The 24,092-nt window shown below is 37.2% G+C and overlaps 1 protein-coding gene across 2 annotated transcripts in view; it reads right to left on the bottom strand.

Moving 5' to 3' along the window:
* LOC131029753 (2-carboxy-1,4-naphthoquinone phytyltransferase, chloroplastic) overlaps positions 1 to 24,092 on the bottom strand; it is a 90,835-nt gene that overhangs the window by 18,989 nt on the left and 47,754 nt on the right. Inside the window, exons 2-4 of one of the 2 annotated variants that reach the window (XM_057960400.2) lie at positions 10,724 to 10,827; positions 10,386 to 10,433; positions 10,109 to 10,247 (exon numbers count right to left, since the gene is read on the bottom strand). In XM_057960400.2, coding sequence (XP_057816383.1) covers positions 10,109 to 10,247; positions 10,386 to 10,433; positions 10,724 to 10,827 — 291 coding nt within the window. Of the gene's footprint in view, positions 1 to 10,108; positions 10,248 to 10,361; positions 10,434 to 10,723; positions 10,828 to 24,092 lie in introns of both variants that reach the window. The other variant, XM_057960399.2, reaches the window with a different exon arrangement.

Raw genomic sequence — 24,092 nt, 5'->3', positions numbered from 1 at the left:
TTGGCATGAGCTTCTGCAAACTATGAACATGAATCAACAAAGAGACCAAATCATCCATTTGACTCTTCTTCAAAGAGTCCAACTGACAAAAATACATAAGTTTCATCTTGTCTCTTAATTCGACTAAGTGTAAACCACTAGCATCACTGAAATCAACTCCCAATAACTCCTCTATTGAGGCAAGGATCTTCAACGGAATATCATGAAATGATCCTTCCATCTCTGCACAACTCAGTTGTGAGCTCTCTCATAAGCTGATTTCTTCATGGCTAATGAACAATACCAGCCATGGAAATCATATCTATCTCCATTGTGCACAACATTCTCCCAAACCAACGTGGACTCAGGAACCTTTTTCAAAGCCTTGAGGCGTGGAATAGTCTTCTCCTGAATAGGCCTGAATTCTTCCCAAACTCCTCCAAAATACTAGATTTTGAACATGAGCCATGTTGTCCTATCAAATGCCTAGACAAACTGAGTAAAGAAATCATCCACTTGTCTCTTTGTATTCTCAATCCATTTATCCACCTTCGAGAGTGTATCTCTCGTTGCCTCATAATGTGAATGTAGTCCACGGTCAACTACAGTAGGGGAAATAAGGGTGGGATTCTCACGCCTTATCCCTGTAATGTACTCTCTAAGTCTGATATTCTCTTCTTTGTACTTCTCCTTTTCTTCAATCTCTCTATCCAATCTCGCATTGATTGCCCTAAGGTTATCACCAACCTCTTGAAATTCCTGCTCTCTTGTAGTACGGCCAAGGGCAACTAAAGTAATCTGGAAATCTATGGAGTAGCAATGTCAGCCGTCACACCTCCAATGGGAATAGCCACCTACGCAATCCGCATTCCTATCTCATCTCTAGCTATGTGTGACAAAATCTCAGCTCTCTTAGGCTCTGGCTCCTTATTGCTCCTAGCTAAGTAGTCATCAATGTCATCAATAGGTTTTGCCTCTATCATTTTCTTACCTTTCTCCGTACTCTTCATCAGCCAATCAAGAATAGCGGTCATCTCCATATCATCATTGAGACACATCTCGATCAAGCTCTTTCAAAGCCGAGATAACATCGTCATCATCATCAAGATTAATTCTGGTCAAATCATATACATTCTTTCCCAAACTAACCTCCAAAAGGATAGTAGGGGATCCCAGTTGATCATCATCATCATTAGGTGGAGCAAATGTCGTTGTGGCGTGAAAAACCTAAATATTTATTGCTAATATCACTTTGTTGGAACATTGCTCGAACTCCCTCTTCTGTTCTGGCATTTCAACTTCCTTAATTGATGAGACACTGAGGGGTGGTGAAGGAATGATAAGCGAAGGAATGGTAGTCTTTTGTTTCTTCTTCTTGACCTCCTCAATCTTCTTCCCTCTAGCCTTGACTTCTCTTGGTGTGTTATTCCTTCTCTTAGGAGCTTGACACTCATCCACGTGAATACTGATATCACTGATCGTCCTCTGATCATCCTCAGAAGCGGATTCCTCATGTTTCATCTTTTCATAAGTGAAAGAAACGCCCATATCAACTAACTTGTTCATCTGAATATCTACCCATGCTCGAGAGAAACTCAAGACCTCTCTCATCAATACACTCAATTCTATTTCTTCTGATTCTGACCAATTAGGCAATAGAATCGCCGCCTTCATTTCATTTTCATACTCTATATGCGTATGATCCCTGTCATCTAACACTTGATCAGGAATGACAAAAAGTCCACACTTCCTCATGAAATCCACTGACATCCTAGACCACATTCGTCTCTTCACTACCTGCTCGTCCATCAAAATGGTCCAATAATCTTCTATGTCTACTTTGTGGATGAACTTTTCTTCCCCGATCCTTCCAACTTTCATATCTGGATCAAACCTTTCTCTTCTCTTATATGTTGCAAATCAATAGAATGCAAGTTCCTCACTTGTTGTGCTGGCTGCTAAGGCGGACTGACAAACGTCCAATGTTTTCCTAACTAATTTGGAAATGTCATGCCCGTCTTGTGCTTCTCTTTCTGAATGGAATCAAACTCCAGAAGCTGTCTCACCACTTCCAACAAGATCACTCTGTCAAAAGGATGCGTAGGAAGCCTGTATGGTTTGGAGTGAAATCCATGAATCCTAAGGTATGTGAAAGTGGGAAACTAAATATACCACGATCCATATTTCTCTATCATTTATGTTGCCTCCTTGGACAACCTCCTGTGGACTCCACCTTGCAGCATCCACGTGATGTACATTGTGAATACATCATTCACTCTTTTATAATCTTCAATTCTATACATGTTCAGCTGTGGATAGCACTCATAACTCTTGAATTGTCCTTGTCCATTCCCGACTTCACCTCTGCAAATCAATCCCTTGTATGTAACAAACTGTGCAAGTAGGTACACCAAATACGAAGTCATGGCGATGACTCGGACCGCTCCACATTCCTCAGTTGAAAGTCTAGATTGTCACTTATGATTCTAGACCAATTTATTAATGTTCCTTTTAGACAATCCTGGATGAAATAGAACATCCATCCATCGTATATTGCACCCTGCGGCATCCCCATCACTCGGTTAAGCAGGAATACTAAATCGTTATATTTCTCTCTGAAGTTTGTGCACATGAGTATCTTGGGTGCCTTGGAATGATGAGTCCTAGGCTCGATCATCCACTCCTTATTCACCACGGTCTTGCACGCATCCACTTTCTTCTTATATCGGTCTTCATATTCATCTTTAGTTATATCCTTCATGTCTGCTCCACGTGGAATTCCAAACACCTCAGCAATCACATCCTCAGCAAGGTAGGCAATGACGACACCCTTAGGAGTCTCGATCATTCAGGAGCGAGGATCATAACATCGTGCACACTCTAGGATAAGCTCTTTGTATTGTATGGATTGCGGAAATCCAGCGGCCTGATAAATGCCACTCTTCATAATGTTCAAATAGGCTGGGGAAGGAATCTGGCTTCCAATTCCGAACATACACTGTCGCATCTGGTTCATGTTCAGGAAATGCATGTTCATGTCTGTAATCTCCTTCCATCTAGATGGCATCTTGGATTCCAAATAGAATCCAGTCTCAAGTATCTTTTGTTGTTCTCTCCTTTCCTTGATTCCGGACTTCGACATCGCACCTATACGAAGCTTGAAGTTAGAACTTAGGAAAATAAATAATATTCAAGACAAAATTCCTGACTTCTTAATGATTTAGACTAATTTTGGATATGGAAATCAGGAAAATTATCCACACTCTTGATAGATTTCAACAATTGAATACAAAATGTGACAAGGTTAGGGTATAAAACCCTCATTAAGTTCATCAACATCAATAACTTTCAGACCAAAGTCTAAAAAACGCCTCCTTATACTTAGAAATTATGTTCAAATTAGAATGCAAAGGAGTATACCGGATCAACAATGACTAAGGAAAAGGTGTGAAAGGTTGTGTTTTCACACAAAACCAAATCTTAAGACACCTTCGGAAGTCAACAATGGCTGCCAGCAAATCTGAAGACAACCTGCAACTTTACAAATTAATCTCTAAAAACATGTTGCAATCACCCAAATATGCACAAACTTGATGAAAATCAATTTTGATGATGAAAGCAATCATATCCAGGAATGTAGGTATGGCTGATAAAAGTTTAATTTTCTGAGGACAAGTATGAAAATGGATTACTTCAGACTTACCAGCACTTTGGAAAGTGATTAAAATCCCTGAATATGATCAACAAATGATAAAAGAATGGACTCCAAGAAAAATCGCCAAAGGTGACAGGTGGTTGGAAATGAAAATCTTTGAGGACAGCAGCCAATAATGGAATTTGCAGACCTGCAACAGCTCTGAATAACTCTGAAAATGGACTGAAAATGACCTCTAATCAGCCTTTAGAAAAAATCGCCTAAGGCATAAATGAACTAAAAATGCAATGTAGGTCTGAAAACGAATTTTCCAGCCAGCATGAATGTGCAAGATCTCAGCAATGGGGACAAAACTTCAGTTCTGAAACACCAATCAGCGAGCTCACAAAAATGGCAGCACCATCCAAGGAGAAAAATCGCCAAAGATTGGAGGTGAAACCTGTCAAACACAAAATCACCCTCTCTCCAAAATCGCCAACTTCACCAAAAAAATCGCCCAAGTCCGAAAAATCGTGGCAAATAACATTAATGGTAGCCACCAAGAAAATCGCCTTGCTGGAAATGGAGGAAAAAATGCCAATGAAACTAATCTTCAGTCAAGTGTGTCACTTAGACACTTCACCAAAAATCAGCAGCTGGAGGAAAAATCGCAATTGCATGAATACACTTGGCAAATATAATGATAAAATAATGCCGGGATCTCCTCCTTTAAACTTGATTTCACCATCAACTTTCACCACACAAGCAATGTGAGATAAAAACTTGCTCTTATACTTGCCCGGCAAAAATCGATTTGCTTCTAGAAGGTTAAAATCATTAAATGTTCATTGCGAATCATTAATTGTTTTTTCTTTATTTTAAATAATCGTTGCTTTTCATAAAAGAAAACAATTAAATGATACTCATTTATTAAAATATTTCAAAATTAAAATTAAAATGGCCAATTGGGGAAAATCGATTTAGGTAGGGATGAAAAAATCCCATTAAAAACATTAAAAAACATCAAAATATTCCCTTAAGGGAAAATCGATCCCAGTAGGGATAAAAATCCCTATCGAAATTCATCAACGTGTACAAAATTGGGGTCCAGGGGAAAATCGATCTTAGTTTGGAATGAAAATTCCACTTAAAACTTCGTCATTCAACACAAAAATGCCCCTGGTGGAAAATCAACCCTAGTCTGGACATTCATTCGAACTCAAAAATAATAAAATAACTAAGTGGAAAATCGTCTTGGATCTGGAATGAATATCTGCACAAAATCCTCAAAATCTTGTCACAAAAGGCCTGGTGGAAAATCGATCCAAATGTGGAGTCATCACAAACGTCATCCGCAACCTTATCCATACTCCCAGTGGAAAAACGAGGGTAGTCAGGACAAAATCCTAACACTTAGTCAAAATTATAGCATCCTAGGGAAAATCGACCCTAGTATGGATTCTAAATGGTGGAAAATGGGGCAAGTATGGATTCCAAGGGAAATCCATGTCCAGTCTGGATTTTGAGTGGGGGAAAATCATGGGTAGTCAAGAATGAGGGGAAAAAACCTCTAGTGTGGAATTTTGACCTTTTAACCCTTAGAATATGGATTTTCACCAGAAATTGATGATTTTTCCACTCAAAATCACTAGGAAACTTCCAAACTCAATAAAACTCATCTGGATTTGGGCAAATTTGCCAAAATTTTGAGCGAAAAATAATGAAACCTATCGGGATAAAGTGCAAAATCAACTTGAAGGACTTCCTAGGAATGAGAAAACAACTCCAAAAGGTCCTGAAACACTTTAGCATTTTAAAAATCACTGACGTGGACATTCAAAAACACGTTAACGCTCAAAGGGTCTACACTTAGACAAAATTAGGATCATTTAAAATCTCAACTTTACGCACTTGATCCTATAACTTCAAAAAAAAACCTAAACGACACTAGGCATGATCAAAACTCCGAGACTCGGCATAGGAAATTCAAAATTGCCCACTAAGCTGCCATAACCCTAAACTAACCGATGCGAGGAGGAGGAAAATAGGGGGTCCCTATTAGCAATGGGGCATTGTGTGAAAAGGTCACAACACTATCACATTTCATGTGGCATATTTTCCCTAGTTCAAACAAATTTTAAAAGATCCAAACATTTTCTGTAATGTCCCAAATTTTAAAAATATTGAATTTTGACTTTTTCACCAGTTTCCAAGTTCTTCTAGAGGCCTCTTCGTGTATGGAGCTTCTTGAAATGAGAAAGTTCAGTTTTGCAAGTGTTTTGTTGTTGGCAATGAGCTCAGTTGATAATATGAAGTGTTATGACACTTTCAAAAGTGTTTCCAAGCATTTAGGATGTTCTCCAAACTTTTTAGAGATCACGTCTATTTTTGGTAAGTCATCATATTGGCTCTTATCATCATCCTACATCTTCAATATCATTTGAGTGTGATCAAAGTTGGATTTCAATGCTTTCTGCAACTGGGGTTAGTTATTGAGCTATTAATTAATATTTCACTAATGTCGTCTAATGATGAGAGATATTGGCTCGTTGGAAAGGTGATCAAGTGTTTTAAATGTTGACCACTTAGATAAGGGGGCCTTTGCACATGAAATGTTATTATTATTTAAAAAAGGTCTTTTGAGTGAAAAATTAATTATTTAAGTTGGCAATTGGTTATTTTCACTCCAAAAGCTATAAAAGGAGGTGTTGGGACTCATTTTGAATATATATTGATGAATGATAATGTTATGTTGTCAAATTGAATCTAGGAGTTCTTTCACAATCTTCTGAGGACAGAAACCGTCTTATTTCAAGTTTTGGATTTTAAAGATAATAAATAGATAGACTGGAGTAATTTCATTCAGAAATCACCATTGTGCAAACTGAGTTTCACTGCTAATTCCATCCATGGAGGTTTCTGATGTGTTTTAGTTGCAAATTGTTTGTGAGTTTTTTTATGAAGTTTCAGTAGAGTTTGCTGAGTTTGGAGGGGAATTATTTTTGCTGGGTTGTACAATTCCTCTGGCCAGACCATACCAATCTTTGTTGAAGCTTTGTGGGTTTGTCTCAGAGTTTGAGCACTTGGTTTTTCAGCTGTTTCAATTGGCATGCCTTAGTTTTATGCAAGCCGAGCAACATTGAGGGTTTAGCAAGCACATTAAGCTAGGCTGTACAAATATACCTTTCCAACCATAACTTGGCTGGGTGAAATCATGAGCCTTTGGGAGCAAAGCGCCCAAGCTTCAGACCTGTACTTGCTGATCAAAGTATTCAGTTTGATATTCTTCCTTTGTAGTGTTCTTCGGTGAAGTTCTGAGCATGTTTGATGAGATATTAATGTTTGTATTCATATTGGGATGCTTGGCATGTGTTGGTGAACTTTCCAGGTTGATTCTCTTGCTGTCCAGAATGTAACAGCATGCTTTCAGTCCATTAACAGACCTATATCAGCCTATGAATCATCTATTTTAAGGTATAATACTGTTATTTTTTGATTTGGGTAGATTTCCTTCATACTGGGCATTGCACTGAGGCATTTCAATAGTGTTTATATCAACACTTTATCAGTAATTAATCTTCTCACCATGATATTTCTGATGCCTATGTGCTACGTTGTAATTCTACGAATGGTCTTACTGCTGGAATCAATTGTTATGGTTGTACCGCCAATGAGTTGATTTGGTTTATTTTGTTGATACTTACCCCACTAAACAAGCAGTTTCTTGTAATCACCCACCACTGGACAAGTGGAAGGAGCTTGTTATTTACTTTCAATTATTTAGGCTTTCCCATTTAAAAGTGAATGTGCTATTGTAATTCCCATGGAATAAGTGAGTGTTTACTTTCTTTCAGTAATTTAATGCATCCCACTGAATAAGTGGTATAAGTCAGCTTGCCACATAATGTTTTCTTTCAGCAATTGATTTCCATTTAGTTGCAATTTGGAACGCTATATGCTCTCACCTTGCCCTTCCTGAGATTTGGGTGATCAGAAAGTGGAAATGAAGTTGTTATGTGTTTCATTTTAGTTTAAAAGCTAACCAAAAAAAAATTTAAAAATTGAGGGTGGTTATTACATTGTTGATCACTCATATGCTCTCCTTAAAAAACATAAAATACACACTAACTTCCTTGATAGAGAGTATTCTAAAGTGAGCTCGATGATGGAGGATGAGAGAAAGTTTAATGAAGACAAACTACTCTATTATCATGGATTGGTCGACCATTAAGGCCATCAACCACTCATCAACATCATTGTCACATGTGCAACTAACTCTTATTTTTGTCACATGTTGACCTTTGCTACATTTATTATTTATTATATGTGTAGTTGAAAAACTCAGACTTGGCAACAACTCGATTGGCCCAAACTTTTTAAAAACCCGGGCTCACCAAGAAACTCGGCAAAAATTGGCAATTACTCAGCAAAGTTATCAAACATTTGAAAAAATATAATTTTATGAAATATTCTTAAAAAACACACATATACACCGAATTTGTAGAGCATATGCTGATTTCCATCATATATAAATCAAAGATTGAGTTAAATACATAACATAGACCAAAAAACAAGTGCAACCTCCGAAAATAAAATTGAGTTCAATACATATCAATGTATCACAGATCACAAAACAAATACAACCTCCGAATACATATTAAGTTCAAGTTTTGGAATCAATGAAAATTACTAATCATAAATTGCATCTACGACTAAAGCTCAAAAAAGAATGTTGCTATTGGGTGGGTGGTGCTGAAGTAGCTACAACATCCTCAATAGGTGCCTCAACAAATGCCTCATCCATAGTGATAGGTGCCTCAATAGGTGCCTCTGCTGCATGACCAAGCTCGCGCTCAGAGAATGCAATTTAAGGGATTTCATCTTTGAGTGCTTGTTAATTCTTTACTGATAGTCAAAAAATCATTGTGTTATTCCTCAAGAATACAACCAGGTTTCAAGACATACCCATCCAATTTTGATCCTATGAGCCAAAAGTTGGCACCAAAATTTAAATTGGAACTTTACTTTATTTATTTATTATATATTTTACATTTTATTTTTTATTTTATTTTTATAATATATATTGTAGTGTTGAAATCGATGATGTTGTGGGTTCTAAGGCCATCTGGGGGAAGGGAGCATGACATTGACCCTAACACTTAGTCATGGTAATCATGTTGTTGGTGATTCTCGTGATTCCACTCATTTGTTTGAGTTTAGTTTAATAAACATATTAGAGGTCTTGTTTCTATGTTAATGTGTAAAATGGACTATAAAAGACAATTTGGAAAGCATAGCCTAGTAATTTTTTATAGTTGAGCCAGATTTTACACCAATATAGTTTCTTGTTTATCAATAATAGAGGGTCATGGTGCACCAATTTGAAATGAACATGCTGCAATGTTTGTTCCTCCTCTAGAAACTTCAACAATTGCCATTTCATGTGAGACAACAGATTAGAACATGCTGCATCCATGGATTATGACAAGCATCAATTAGCAGAAGGTTCACCAACAACTACACCATATCAACATCCCATTTTGGAGGAAGACATCATGTGATGTCATCATCTAGAGAACACATGGAAACAAGAGGCCCACTTGGAACCATGAGGCCCACAGTCATATTTTGCAGGAAGAAGGCATTCTCAGACTAGAAACAAGTTTCAGTATTCCAAGAGACAAAAATGAGATGACCCACATTTGGTACTTGTTACATGGGTTGAATATGAACGGACTGATGGTAGAACATGAGATCTTTCTGCTCATAATTGAGAAGATCATAGAAATGTGTATTATCAATAGTGAGGCCTCTCAGCTCTCACCATTGATGATCATTATGGTAATTCAAATAGATGGACTTGAGCAAACACTTGGGCATCTAAAGGTCAACCTTATGTGTGATTTGGTTCTTTATTACTAGTGGAGAGGTTTGATGGCATTTTGGCACACTGCAAGCATTGTTCTTTAGCGAGTTCATGGAACCATTTGATAGGAGATGATGAGATTTGTCCATGTTTTGATGGCGTTCTATTGCTCCATTTAGGTTGTGATTGTCTATATGATGAGATGATTTGAGCACCAAATGCAGAGTGATGATATGGAGGAACTCATCAATCTCAAGCCTTATAGAAGGCTCTTATGTTTTGTAAGTGAACTTATTCCTTTTTCTAAAACATTTAATTACTCTCATATTTACATGCAATATGTATAGATGCAGGATCCTAGATACTCTAAGATATCATAGCATCCTGCAAAAATAGATAAACACAAATCTAACATATATTTATTGTAAATCCTGAATATTACAGCACTGAATAAATATTCGAAAGATCTTTTATAGACTTCAATTATCTCCGAATACATGCTTCTTAAACAGTAGAGAAAATAATTACAGGCATAGAAAACACTAACAAATAGTAAACTTGTAAACTAGTGAGCATGTCTATCTTTTGGAATAGAAAAAATTTCTAGGCATTATAATGTAAATGAGTACCTGATAGACATAACCACATAGAATTGCGCTAGCTAATAAAGAAAAAACTCGACCATCCCCTGCTTGCATACTTCCCCATAAAAGTCCACCACAGCCAATGACTAGGCAAATATATGCCATATAAAGAACTCCAGAACGGCTGCAAAATTTTAACCGAAAAAATGTAATTCTTTAATGAAGACTTCTCTGCACATCAATAAGGCATTCGTATATGACAACGAATAAAGAAAATATCCACTAAATGTATGGAAACCTTCCAGTAATGTTAACAACTGACTCCTTTTTATCCTTGTCAGCTCCAGTGTCAAAGTCGTACACATCATTGCTAAACAAATCACAAACCAAAATAATTCCCCATTAGATTTCAAATTTCTCCTGTAGATTGATCTGCCTGATTAAACATTTAACATGAGCAAAGAAAAATTGATTTCCACTTGATTTCTTCAATAAGTGTACTGTAAAATGGATTCTCACTACTCGATATGAGATTCATGAGTAACAATATTGAGATCAGTTATGAAGAACTTAAATTTTTGCAGCATGAATGACCAAACTATCATTGCTTTCTGAATTGCATTATGTAACTAGCTTGAAGAAAATTAACCGTAATCAAACCTTAGATTGAGCCACATAATGATGAGAACAGATGAAAATAGAAACAAACAAAAACGCCCAGCATCAAAAGTACGCATTTGCAGATAAGCAGTGGCACTCCCAACCTGCCATCCAAACAGGGTTAGATTGCAACTTTATCAGGAAAATATTAATTGCTCCTACATTTGAGAGGAAACAAAAACAGCAGTTACAAGACAGATTTTTAACTTGTGCAGTTCTCATTCATTTCACACAATGCCAGCATTTCACTTTTGTATTTGTCAACAAGAGATATCTTAGACCTTTCCTCCAATAGTACAACATTTTTATGGCTAGATAGCTAAAACTGCACTAATCTCTATCTAGAAAGCGAATCAGAGATTATGACAGATTAGATTTTTAATTTTTAATATAGAAAACAGCTTTCTTTCATCATGAACAGAGAAACAACTTTCACATATCTCACCTATGTTTGAAGGTTTTCAGTAGAATAATAACCAGAATAAATTTTAAAAATTGCTTTGTAGAATCCCATCTCAATTGGCCCACTTGTGACAAGACAAATTTGACTTTTTATCCAATTAAAGGAACCTAAGTTACCAGAAGGCATGCAGGCACAGAGCACCAGATTTCCTACAAGCTGGGATTTGGAACTTTATGTTTGTGTGTATGTATACAGACAAGCACATGCAAATGCACGTGTGTACACATGCACATGCAAATGCACGTGTGTACAAATGCACATGCACAAACCATGAAAACTAAGTTGTTCCCAGTTACTAATTTGTAGGTTTCAGTTAAAAATACTCTCAAAGATTGGTCTATAGGTATATTGGCGTAATTCATGTTTGCAGTGATTGATTGAGAGCTTCTAGTTAGCTAACTTGCATCAACAATGAAAATTTGCAGATTTAGTTTTTGTAATTCATGTTTCCAATGATTAATTGTTGGGTTCAATTGATTTAACTCATGCCTTGGATGAGTAATGCAAAGTTCAATTTAGGTATCTCATAGATTAGTAAATTTGGAATTCTCAATCAAAAATGTGAGATTTGATTGATTTGACTTATGTCCCTTATAAATAATGCAAGGCCCAATTAAGTTGTAGATAATGAATTTGGTTTTCTCAATCAAGACAGCATATGAGTATGTAAGTGTTCATTGAAATTAAACAGAGATTAGATCATTGAATCGTTTATGTTTAAGCTAGATGAATACAACAAAGTTCGTTAGAGTCCCAAATTAGTGATGACTAATGATAATGAACATAAAGGAAATTATGTCTCTTAACACAGTTTGATGACAGTCTTGCTCTAAAAACCTGTAGGATTGGTTTACTAAATTGAATGGTTTACACGTAGGTAATATCATAATAAAAAATTGTTGATTAGCATTTTATCAATGCACATAGGGATCCAAGTGAGGTCATCAATGACAGCGGTATTAGAGATGGTAAATGTTTTCTCCACCCACCCAAGTCATGACAAGTGAGAAAAAGCAATTGAATGGAAAGACACATGCATAATTAATACAAACTGCAAACAGCGTTGTTGCTTTCTTGTTATAAGATCAATATTGTCCATTGACTAAGCTAGCAAGTGGGCCCCCATGTTTTGTCACTTGTATTGTCTTGAATTAATTATTGATTTGAACTTTTCATTCAATGACTTGTTGATCTGGTTCAGCAAAAGCCCGACCATTCATTTTACCAATGAATTCCCTTTGTGCGACCATTCAAACTTAAGATTCACAAACTCTTTGAACCTTCTTTGATTGTGCTATCATCCTTTAACAATCCTTGATGGTATCAACAATGAGAGACGAGCCAAAAAAGACCAATGCTTTGATAATACATTAAATTTTAGACTTAAAACCGTAAAACCCTAAACTTGAATACACAATCAAGGGCTCTTTATACAAGTTTTCCAACACAGTCCATTTGGCATCTTAAGGCTGATAAACATGAATTGTTTGTGACAAGTTTGATTAGAATCAAACCCCTCAACTCCTCTAAAGAGAAAATCATATTGGAAAAAACAAGAGTTGTTGGTTAAGATACTAGCTCTAGTTGGGGAAAAGTAATCCTTGCAATCATATTGAGATCCAAGATAACTGTTGGTGAAGTAGACCGGTTCAACCCAAGAGGTGATTCAAAAGAGAATGGACAAGACACAACACTTCACCAACGCAAAAGAAATACACAAGGCATGAAAAAGAAAGATAATAGAAAGAGGGCAAGAAAACATAAAAATGCAAATCAAAGAGAAAAGGACAGAAAATAGAAAAACTCTATTCTACCTAGAGAAAAACATCCTAACTAAGCAACCAACCATTTTATTAGCATACAACAGCCATATTGTTACAAGAACACAAAGGGTTGGAATACAATATAGTTGAGTCAACAAGGTCCCAAGTCACAATTAATGTTCTAAATGTTTCCCATGTAATGTAAAATCCATGAGTTTTCCATACATACTCAAATTAAAAGTATCTTGTTTGTACCTACTGATAATGATATATGGCCCAAGCCAAAGGACTTCAAAATTGCCATTACTGCCTTTGTCCTCACATCTAGAATCTAGCATGAGGACTTCATCCCCTAACTTGAACTCCTTTGTCCTCAAATATGGCATCCAACATGAGTACTTCATACCCTAACTTGAATTCCTTCGGCTTGACCTTCTTGTCAAATAGTTTCTTCATTTTTTCTTGGTACCCCAAGTTTCTTTGATGGGATTTTTTCTTGGTTTCGCCAACTCTAACGATTGGTATATTTTGTCAATGATAAGAGTCCACATTTTGGTCTTCACACTGATACAAAAGTCTATTTCCAAGGAGTTATAAGTTTATAGGCAAGATGGCACTTGCTCCATAGACAAGCTCATAAGGACTCTTCTCTATAGATCTTTTTGGGGTGACTCTATCTACTCCTATTACATATCTTGGTTGTTATCCCATCTTTTCTCCGAAGTCCTAACGATCGTCATCAAATTCTTATTGTTGGAATCATGATGCCCATTACCTTGGGATAGTCTGGAGATGAATGTGTCAACTTCACCCCATAGCTTTTGCACATTCAATCTCATGTGATCTAAAACACATTGCATTGTTAGCAATGACCTTAGTTGGGACTCTAAATCTTGCGATGGTGTTATTCAAAATGACTTCCATTACCATCTTGTGAGTGGCACTCCTTGTGAGAATTACCTTCACCCATTTGGTGAAATTACTAGGTAGCAAAGTAAAAGAATATAGTATCACTACTAAGTACAACTATGCCTCATCTAAGGCCATCAATATTAAAGGAGCTATTTCTGTCACTCTGTAGCTGAAGCTATGGCTCATCCACAGGAATCCCACACAATCACAATTGCACCTCCTCATAGTGTCTGCCCCCGCCATGACAACAAGTGCTCACACCATCCTTAGTAGAAGAAAATTGTCTTATTTATAAGACCACAATTTTCTGAAATCCAAATCGGATCCAAACAAACACAAAAGAAAAGGTGATTGATCTAACCCCACATTGATACACAGACGGGTGTATACACAGCGATCTCTATAAGGTACATATATGTATGATAATATTTGCGGTTGAGCAGTGAGTTAATTAAGGCGCAATCTCACATGATTACTACAACAATATGCATTCCAACTTGTTCCTAGTCTAATAAAGTATTATTGATGAGGTGCAATTACACCTAAACTACAACAATATATTCGTGAAAAGACAAAGGACAAGTTATGAAAGAATGCTTCTTGTAAGAGGGTTGTGACCTTGGAAAAGACATGACCCTCCACCTCCAATTGAGAGATATATATACAGCAGGTTGGCACTCCAAGGACATCAAAGAAGATCAATAATTCAATCAGACCAATCTTGGATATAAGCAGTCTGCATTTCAAGATATGGCAGTCTTGTATTCTAACAAGCATTGTGGTATAAATTATGATGGTGTTGTTTAACATTAATCACTTACATATTTGGCATAATTAATAATGTGAAATGATAATCAATCTAGATTCTTAATTTATCTATTAAAATTATTTATTCTGCTACAAACAATCAGGTCAGGGTTAGTAAGGAATTACGAGGGAGAGCAAATACGAGATTCCCTTCTAAGTAGATCACCCCATGTTGGATGGCTATTGTGCCTGCCACTTGTGGACCAAGAGATGGTGGATCCTTCCATTGGGCTTAAATAGAGGAATGCTTTGAGCGCCCTATTGCGGTTTCCTCTCCAACCTCTACGATGATTGGTTGTTGGAGATGAATGGAATCAATTATAGGTGGGTTAATAAGGTGGCTCTGTTAAGTTCTTTCAAAATTTTGTGATCAAAATAGAAGAGATGGAGATATGATCTGAAAGTTGTATTTTATCTGCTATAGCGTGTTTTAAAGATGCACCACACTTATCAATTTCGGTGTGTGCATCCTCCTCAATGTAAGCATGCTATATAAGTGGATGAGGGGTTACGTAGTGAAGAGATATGTCTTCCCACGTGGGAAGACACATCTCTTCCCTACATACCTCTCACCACAGTATATAAACTAGTCACCGTTTACTTACCCAATCGGAAGGAGTGCGACTTGTTTGAGAATCGCTTTACCACCCGAAACCATGAACAGTGTAACCGTTGGTCAAACGCGATAAGTTAACTTTGGTTTTATTTATCATTAGTTGACGTTAACATATTAGTATATGTAATCAAATTAATATATATATATATATATATATATATATATATCGGAAGCATGAAATAGTACGACCGACGTTACAAAATTAACACTCACTCTTAACTAGGGAGGACACATTTCATGTTAGAGAAAACATCACAATTCATCCATTGATTGTGAAGAGAGGAGATATCACACCATAGTGATATTCAGAGATATGGTTCAACAATGAATATCAAGTCTCATGATACTCACCATAACTCATAGTTATCAAGTAAGGTATGTGCACTGGCATCAAGTCACATGATGCCTACCATACTGATAATGATTTCATGGCATGTCCACAAATATTATGTTCATAATATTCACCATGAAGATCTCTATCATAATTATGGTTTATTTAATGATATCAACCAACAGATATCTACCATAATGTCTCACAGATATATATACTATCATGACATGTCCACAGATATCAAGTCACATGATATCCATCAAGATAGTTAAATTGATAATTGTAAAATCATCACCTTACAATATCAATTTGAAACAAGTGTTCATTATTGAAAAGTTGTCACCCTTCACTAATGTTCACAGAAGGCCCATGCAGTCATGGAGTCACACACATGACAAATAAAAGAGTTTACACACTAAACATCTTTAAATATATTAGTATATCAGAATAAATGAGACTATCTCTCAAAATTAAATAACATTTTCAACCATACCAAGTTTATCTCTAAAGTGTTCAATCTTGATCCTGGAGAGAGGCTTGGTAAGAATGTTTGCAATCTGATCACCTGTACAAATATAATTCAATCAGATCACATTCCTTTCCACCATATCTCGAACATAGTGATAAGGAATCTCAATGTGTTTAGACCTGTCATGAAATACTGGATTCATTGAAAGCTTGATGCAACTTTGATTGTCACAGTAGATGACAGTAGGATTTAAGGGCTAACCAAACAATCCTACAAGCAATTTCCGGAGCCATACAGCTTCTCTTGCTCCCATGGAGGTTGCAATGTATTCAGCATCTGTAGAACTCTGAGCAACTGAAGACTGTTTTCTACATATCCATGAGATCATTCCTGATCCTAAACTGAAGCAACATCCTGATGTGCTTTTCCTGTCAACTATGCTTCCAGCCCAATCAGAATCAATGAATCCATGTAGATCAAGTTCTACATGTTTATATTTCAAACCAAAACCAATAGTTCCTCGAAAATATCTCAAGAATTTGCTTTGCAGCAACAAGATGTATTTCCCTGGGTTCACACATGAACTGACTTAGTGCATTTACAGCATAACATATATCAGGTCTTGTGTTTACCAAATACATCAAAGATCCAATAATCTATCTGTAGAGTGTAGGATCTGCAAACTCGGATTCTGCAGCTGTTTCCTTTAGCTTGTGCAGATTTGTCTCCATAGGTGTGGTCAAGGATCTACAATCCAACATTCTAAATCTCTTGAGTATATCAATGGTGTATTTTCATTGATTAAGGATTATACCATTTGTCTACTGCCAAACTTCCAATCCAAGGAAGTAGTGAAGAATTCCTAAATCTTTCATATCAAACTCAGAGGCTAATTCTTTCTTACATCGAGAAATACAATTATCCTCTCTTGTGATTAGCAGATCATCAACATAAAGAATAAGAATTAATAATTCACCATTGATTACCTTGTAGTAGAGATTTGGATCTGCTTCATTCTTGAAAAAACTTAATTCCAACAGATAGTGATCAATTCTTTCATACCATGCTCTGGGGGCCTGTTTCAGTCCATAAAGAGTTTTCTTTAATCTGCAGACATGTGATTCAGCCTTATGAATCACAAAACCTTCAGGTTGCTCCAAATAAACTTCTTCTTCAATCTTACCATTCAGAAAAGCAGTCTTGACATCCATTTGATGGACTTTCAATCCTTTAGATGCTGCAATAGCCAAAACTACTCGGACAGAAGTGTATCTGGCAATAGGGGCAAATGTCTCTTCATAGTCAATACCTTCTTTCTGTGAGAAACCTCTGGCAACAAACCTTGCTTTGTGCTTCTCAATGCTGCCATCTGCTGCATGTTTGATTTTGAAGAGCCATTTAGAAGATACCTGTTGTGACGTTTTCACACATCGCCCCATTGCAAATGGGGACCCTTGCTTTATTTGCTTTTTAGGGTTTGTTTTTGGGTCTTTTAGGGTTTTGTTAGTTGGCCTTTGCATTTTTGAGTGTTGTCGGAGAAGTCAATAGGATAGCAAGTCCGGCTTGAGTGAAGTCCTGATCTTGAAATTTGGCTAAGTCTGGAATGTCCTGATCCTGAAATTTGGCTAAGTCTGAAAGTCCTGAACCTGAGATTTGGCTAAGTCTGGAATGTCCTGATCCTGAAATTTGACTAAGTCTGGAAACTGAAAAACCTCAAAAAACTAGATTTTGCTATATAACTCCTAGAGGTCTGAAACCACTCTCAAACATCCTGAAAGTATATATGGAATATAACTTAAAGTATAAGAAAGAAGACTTATACTTAAATGTTATATTCCATAAAAATTATCCTGATGGAGAGTTCAAAAAGTTAAATTTCGCTCCTGTCCTTCGCTGAGGATCCAGAGCGAATTTCGCTCCTGTCCCTCTCCAAGGGTCCAAGGCGAATCGCTCATGTCCCTCACCAAGGGTCCAGAGCGAAAAAGCTTAGTGGAGTCATTCCTGACCTTGTTTGGACAAATTGAGACATCAAAGGCATGAAGGAGGACGTAATCAAACCATTGAAGATAGTTTTGAAAGTTAACAAGGCATAAATGAGCTCATAAAGGCCAGGGCGCACCTGTCCCTCTCCAAGGGACTAGAGCGATTTTCCCTCAAGACAAGGTTTTGGCAAAAGGAAGGCAAGTTTCACGTTTGAAGTGGGTGAAGGAAGATGCAATCGATCCGTTGAAGATAATTTTCGAAGCTAGCAAAACACAAGTGAGCCTATAAATGCAAAATCGCTCCTGTCCCTCTCCCAGGGACCAGGGCGAAAAATGTATTATCAAGTCTATTCCGCCAAATTTAGGTGAATCCAAGCCAAGGCACATGATGGAGACGATATTGGGAATACTTTAAAGGAAAACAAAGTTGCAAAGACCGCAAGACTGGACGAGTGATGGCCAAGGCGCTCCTGTCCCTCACCAAGGGACCAGAGCGAAATAGTCAAGTATGCCTAATTTTTAAATGCCTCTTTCGTTTCAAACATTCACGATGGAGTAAGAAACAATGTTTTACGCCTTGAAGAAAATTCGATGTTAATATGATTAAGGATTTGTGCCATAAATGCAAAATTGCTCCTGTCCTTCACTGGAGGACCAGGGCGATTTCTACAGAATCAACCATTCCCTTCAAAAGTTACATCAAGGCAAGGTTACGCAAGGTCAAAAATGACTTTCGAAGGACGATAAACGTGGAATTAACCTCAAGAATCAACAATTTTGAGCTCAAATGCAAAATCCGCTCCTGTCCTTCAGTCAAGGACCAGGGCGAAAAATCCTTAGGAGGGCTCATTTGGTCTTGGAGAGACAAGTTTGGCATGCGTAGAACAAACAAGGATCATCAATTGCCCTCACAAGTTGATTTGACGATTTAAAAGACAAGGGCCAAGGAGGAAAAGCAAAAATCGCTCCTGTCCCTCACCAAGGGACCAGGGCGAAAATGGTTTAAAAGGCATTCATTCCAAAGATGGAATAGGTTAAACTCAAAATACCAAGCGAGAACCCCATTTTGGACGTAGAGGATGAAGTTTCAAACGTGAAGAATGAAAGATGGAGGACCAAAATGCATGGGCGCTCCTGTCCCTCTCCCAGGGACCAGAGCGAATTTGATTAAAGTCCCAAATTCCTCCCATGCCTAGGCGCCAATAATTTTTTGAAATACATTAAATGCTAAATTCGATAAAAACTTTGAAATATTTAATTAAATTGGCATTTAAAAATAGCGCATAAGGCATTTAATTAATTAATTTAGCCTTTTAAAAAATCGAAATTATTAATTACAAAGGCATTTAAATTAATTAATTATTAAATTAAATAAAAAGGGAGAGCGCTTGGGGATACTATTTTAATGTTTTTTTTTACAAAAGTCGGCCTCCTTTTTATTTAAATTTTGTTTATTATTTGCCTTATTTTCTAAGTTGGCCTATGGGCAATTAAAGAGATGAGCGCCTATATAAGAAGGGTATTTTGAAACATTTTAATCCATCATTCACTCATCATTTCAAATGCGATTTGGAAGGGCAAAGAAGAAGTGCGAAATCTAGCTGGAGTGGAGCAAGTTTCTACAAAATGTGGAGACTAAGGAAGGCGAAATTCATCTTGAAGGCCATTGGAGAGGCGTATTTCTTGCTAGTTTGGAGGATAATTTCCAGATTTTGAAGACATTTGAAGGCGAATTTCCAGATCTTGAAGAAGCTAGAGGAAGGTGGAGTTCTTTTCCAAGCTAAAGGAGGTGCATTTTATCCAAGGGAGAACTTTGATCTACACTTTGCCTAGCGAATTCTCCTATTTTTGCATCATTTTTTAGAATTAATTCCCAAGTGGAGGTATGGCGTAATCACCTTGGCACCATTTTTTTTGAAGATTTAAATTTTGCTTTGAAAATCCTAAATTAGGAAATGATAACTCAAGATTTATCATGAAGTTTTCTAATTAAAATCTTGAATCTTCCTTTTAAAGTTTAATTTGTAGATTTCAAGATATATTACTAATTTTGAAATGTTGTGTAGGCATCAAATGGAGATCCCGGAGTTGGAAAATCAAGCCAGATCAAGGACGATCAAGCAAGGACAAGGACGACCTTCTTCGATCCAGCCTAGCATCGACAAGGACGACCTTCTTCGACCCAGCATCATCAAGATAAGGGCGACCTCTTCCAATCCAGCATTCCAAGGCGGGGTACATCATCATCCTGCAAATCAAGGACACAAGAAGTCAGAACAAAGGGTTCGTTGAAGAAGCAGATAATTTCAGAAGAGTTAATTAAAGATAGCTTCTCAACAACATCAAATTGAATATCTACCAAGCTACAAGTGTCAGACGAGGTGGCATCCTAGTCATCACTTCTCCAGTCGGATTGGTCCACCTCAGCATGTCCAGATTCAATGTACCTAACTCATGGAAGGTGGCACAAACTCCGATGTACCTACCCCGGCTATTCATTGGTCGAATTTTCTAGAGAGGACATGTGTCCAAGCAATACAATTTTATCATTGGTCAAGCATTAAATGTTATGTAATGGTTGTAACAAACCCTAATTAGGGTTTTCATTGTTGAATCTTGGCCATTGATCTCGAATTGATCTAAGCCATCGAATTGTATTGAGGGCACTATAGAAGCCCTGGCATTTCATTTTGTAAAGGCAATTAGCAAGAGTTAGAATATAGTTGGAATAGTTAGAATATAGTTGGAAGCAATTAGAGTAGAGTAGAGAGAAAAGGCAGAGATTGTTGCCAAGATGTTGTTGTAAAAGACTTGTAACTTCATTGAAGAAATGGTGAAATTTATGGGTCGATTCGACAATTTGCATGGTCTTTATACTTCTCATATTTGATTTCATGTTATTAGATGAGTGGAAGAAATGTGCTTGATTGATGGTGAAATTCGTATATCCATACTACTAGCAGTTTGTTGATTGCAGACTTGCCTTGCGTAGTCAACTGGAATCGTTCAGCTTAAGCCTAACTTCAATTATCGCTTCTTCATTGATATGCATCAGCGTGATGGTGTCTATGCCTGCAGTGATGATTTGAACATCATAAAGCTTTCCTTCGAAGATCGCACTAGCCTTGTGGAGATGGTCCTGCGATGTCAAAACAAGACCTAGTTAGAATTTCATCAAAGATCAATCATTGCTCCTACATTCTTAGTGTTAGGATTAGATCCTTTTCTCGCCCTCATCTTTTTTCCTTTTTCAAATCAAAGCTAGTGAAATCCTGTGTTCCAGCAAATGTTCAAAGCAAATCAGAAGTTCAGGCATCAAATGTAAGTCCCCTTGTGATTCCAGCAAATCACATTATACCACAGAGAGCTTATCCACACGTAGAGACCCTACATACAAGAACCTTGAAGTCATCCTGATTGATCCTTTTTCGCGATATCTTCAGCAATCAGAGGCTTTACTCAAGAGAGGATAAGGTACCTTTAGGTATTTTATTCTGTGTTTGATAGTGTACAAAATACACGTCAACAATACCACAGATTTGTTTTTAGGCCTAGGCACAATATCTCAGACATCATTTGTCAAAATTGACTGATACTCTTCTGACATGGCATCTTTCCAAACTTAATGCTTGAGCGCATCTCCAGCTTAGGAAGGTTCTGCATCAATGATCTCACTCATCAAGGCAGTATAACTGGAAAATAGGTAAGGTCTCTTACTTTCTCTGAAGGTCCCCTTTGGAGTAGCATAATTTTCAGCTTCTTGAAGCATCTTTTTAGCCCAAAGTGGTCTCTTCCTAGTTTCGGGATAATTTTCTTCTAAAGGTAAGCCTTGAACTTCATGCTCAACATCTTCAGGGGTCTCCCTCTAAATCTCAGGGGTGGAATCCTCATCCAAGCTTGTAGGAGGATCTTGGTGTTATAATTCATTAGAGCTTTTGGACCTCCTGAATGCTATGTCTTCCTCAAAGATGACATCTCTGCTTAGTTCAATTTGTCTTTGACCAAGTATGTATATTCTATAGGCTTTAGAGGTTTCACTGTACCCAACAAATACTCCTTTCTTTCCAGAAGGTTCTAACTTTGACCTCTTTTCTTTGGGGACATGAATATAGACTGGACACCCAAAGATCCGGAAATGACTATGTCAGGTTTGTTGCTAGTAAAGGCTTCTTCAGGGGTTTTATTGTCAAGAAGAGAATGAGGACATCTATTTTGAATGTACACAGTTGTCCTAGATGCTTCAGCCCAAAATGAGGTTTCTATATTTTGGTCAAACAACATAGCCCTAGCAGCTTCTACTATAGTCCTATTCTTTCTTTCAGCTACCCCATTTGGTTGTGGGTTAAAAGGTACAGTTAACTCCCTCTTAATCCCAGCATTTATACAATAATCTTTAAACATATCAGATGTGTATTCCCCCCCATTGTCTGTTCTTAAGGTTATGATTTTCTTACCTGTCATATTTTTTGCAAGAGCTTTGAATTCCTTAAATTTAGAAAGGATTTCTTCAGACTCTTTGTACCTCAGAAAATATATCCAGGTCTTCCTAGAATAATCATCTACAAATATTACATAATATAAAAATCCCCCTAATGAGGGTACAGACATGGGTCCACATAAATCAGAATGAACTAATTCTAATACATTTTTGGATTTACTGTTGCTAGAATTAAAAGACCCTTTAGTATTCTTTCCCAAGGCACACCCTTTGCAGGCTCCTTCAGAGTTTTGACTTAGCTTGGGTAAGCCGATCACCATCTTCTCTATCTTAGGTAGGGCATGGAAATGAAGGTGCCCTAATCTTCTGTGCCAAAGTTCATTCGAATCTGGAGTCTCATGAATCAAGGCTAGAGGTGGAGTCGGTAGAGGCTCCCTTGTCTTACTCCAATGGTGTGGGCTTTCTTGATGGTGGAGTTCTTTGGCCAAGCAAGTACCTTTCCTTCCATAAAGGTTAATCTGTAACCCTTATCTTCAAGTGCAGAAACTGAGACAAGGTTTCTCTTTATACCAAGTACAAATAGAACTCCAGTCAGCTGTAGGGATATGCCTGACTTTAGGTTGATATTGCAGGTTCCTATTCCCATAACTGGATAATTTGAGTTATCACCAATTGTCACTTCTTCATTTGAACTTTCCACAAGTGTATCTAGGTGCTCACGAAATCCAATGATGTGTCGAGATGCTCCATTGTCAATCACCCATGTGTTGAAACTGGAGGTGACTTGACTAGAGAGGGCTGAGTAGAAGACTAGCTTCTCGGAATTACTCCCTTTCTTAATTTATGCCATTGAAGCTTGTTGTTTGATCCTGTCTGGACACTTCATTGCATAGTGCCCGTATTGGTCACATCTAAAACATTGTACTTCAGAAATGTTTCTCTTCTTCTTTGAGGACCTCTTCCCATTTGAGTTGTTGTCCCTCTTTCTCTTAAAGTTCTTCTTCTTTCCTTTCTTGTGGGAATTAGAGTTTAGAACTTGAATGTCTTCATTACCATTGTTTTGTTTTATTCCTCTTGTGACAAGCCGAGATTCCTCTTGAATGCAATCGGTTTTCAATCTATCAAACTTAGGAAATTTAGAACGAGCACTGATTCCTTGAATGAATGATTCCCATGAGGTAGGAAGTCCATTTAGGTCCATCATAGCAAGTTCTTTGTTGTCTACTAGATGTCCACTAGTGGATAGTTGATCCCTAAGCTCAGTGATCCTCAAGAAATAGGATGTAACTGTTTCTCCTTTATTCATCTTTATATGGTGTAGTTGATTCTTTAGGGTGAGAACCCTGCTAGTGTTGTTGATTTCATAAATGTCAGCCAGTGCTTTGAACATCTGAAAGGCTGTCTCATATTTAGAAATGACTAGTACAATGTGGTCTCTTACTAAATCCACAATTATCTTAAGGGCCTTCTCGCTGTCCTTGCTCCACTGAATTTTCTCTATATCATCAGAGGGTTCAGGAATTTCACTTTTGACATGGGAGTCAATTTTATTTTCTTTCAAAACAAGCATGATCCTGAATTTCCAAGA

This window comes from Cryptomeria japonica, chromosome 9 (assembly GCF_030272615.1).
Source record: "Cryptomeria japonica chromosome 9, Sugi_1.0, whole genome shotgun sequence".
NCBI lineage: Eukaryota > Viridiplantae > Streptophyta > Pinopsida > Cupressales > Cupressaceae > Cryptomeria > Cryptomeria japonica.
This window is presented reverse-complemented; position numbering and strand designations above follow the sequence as displayed.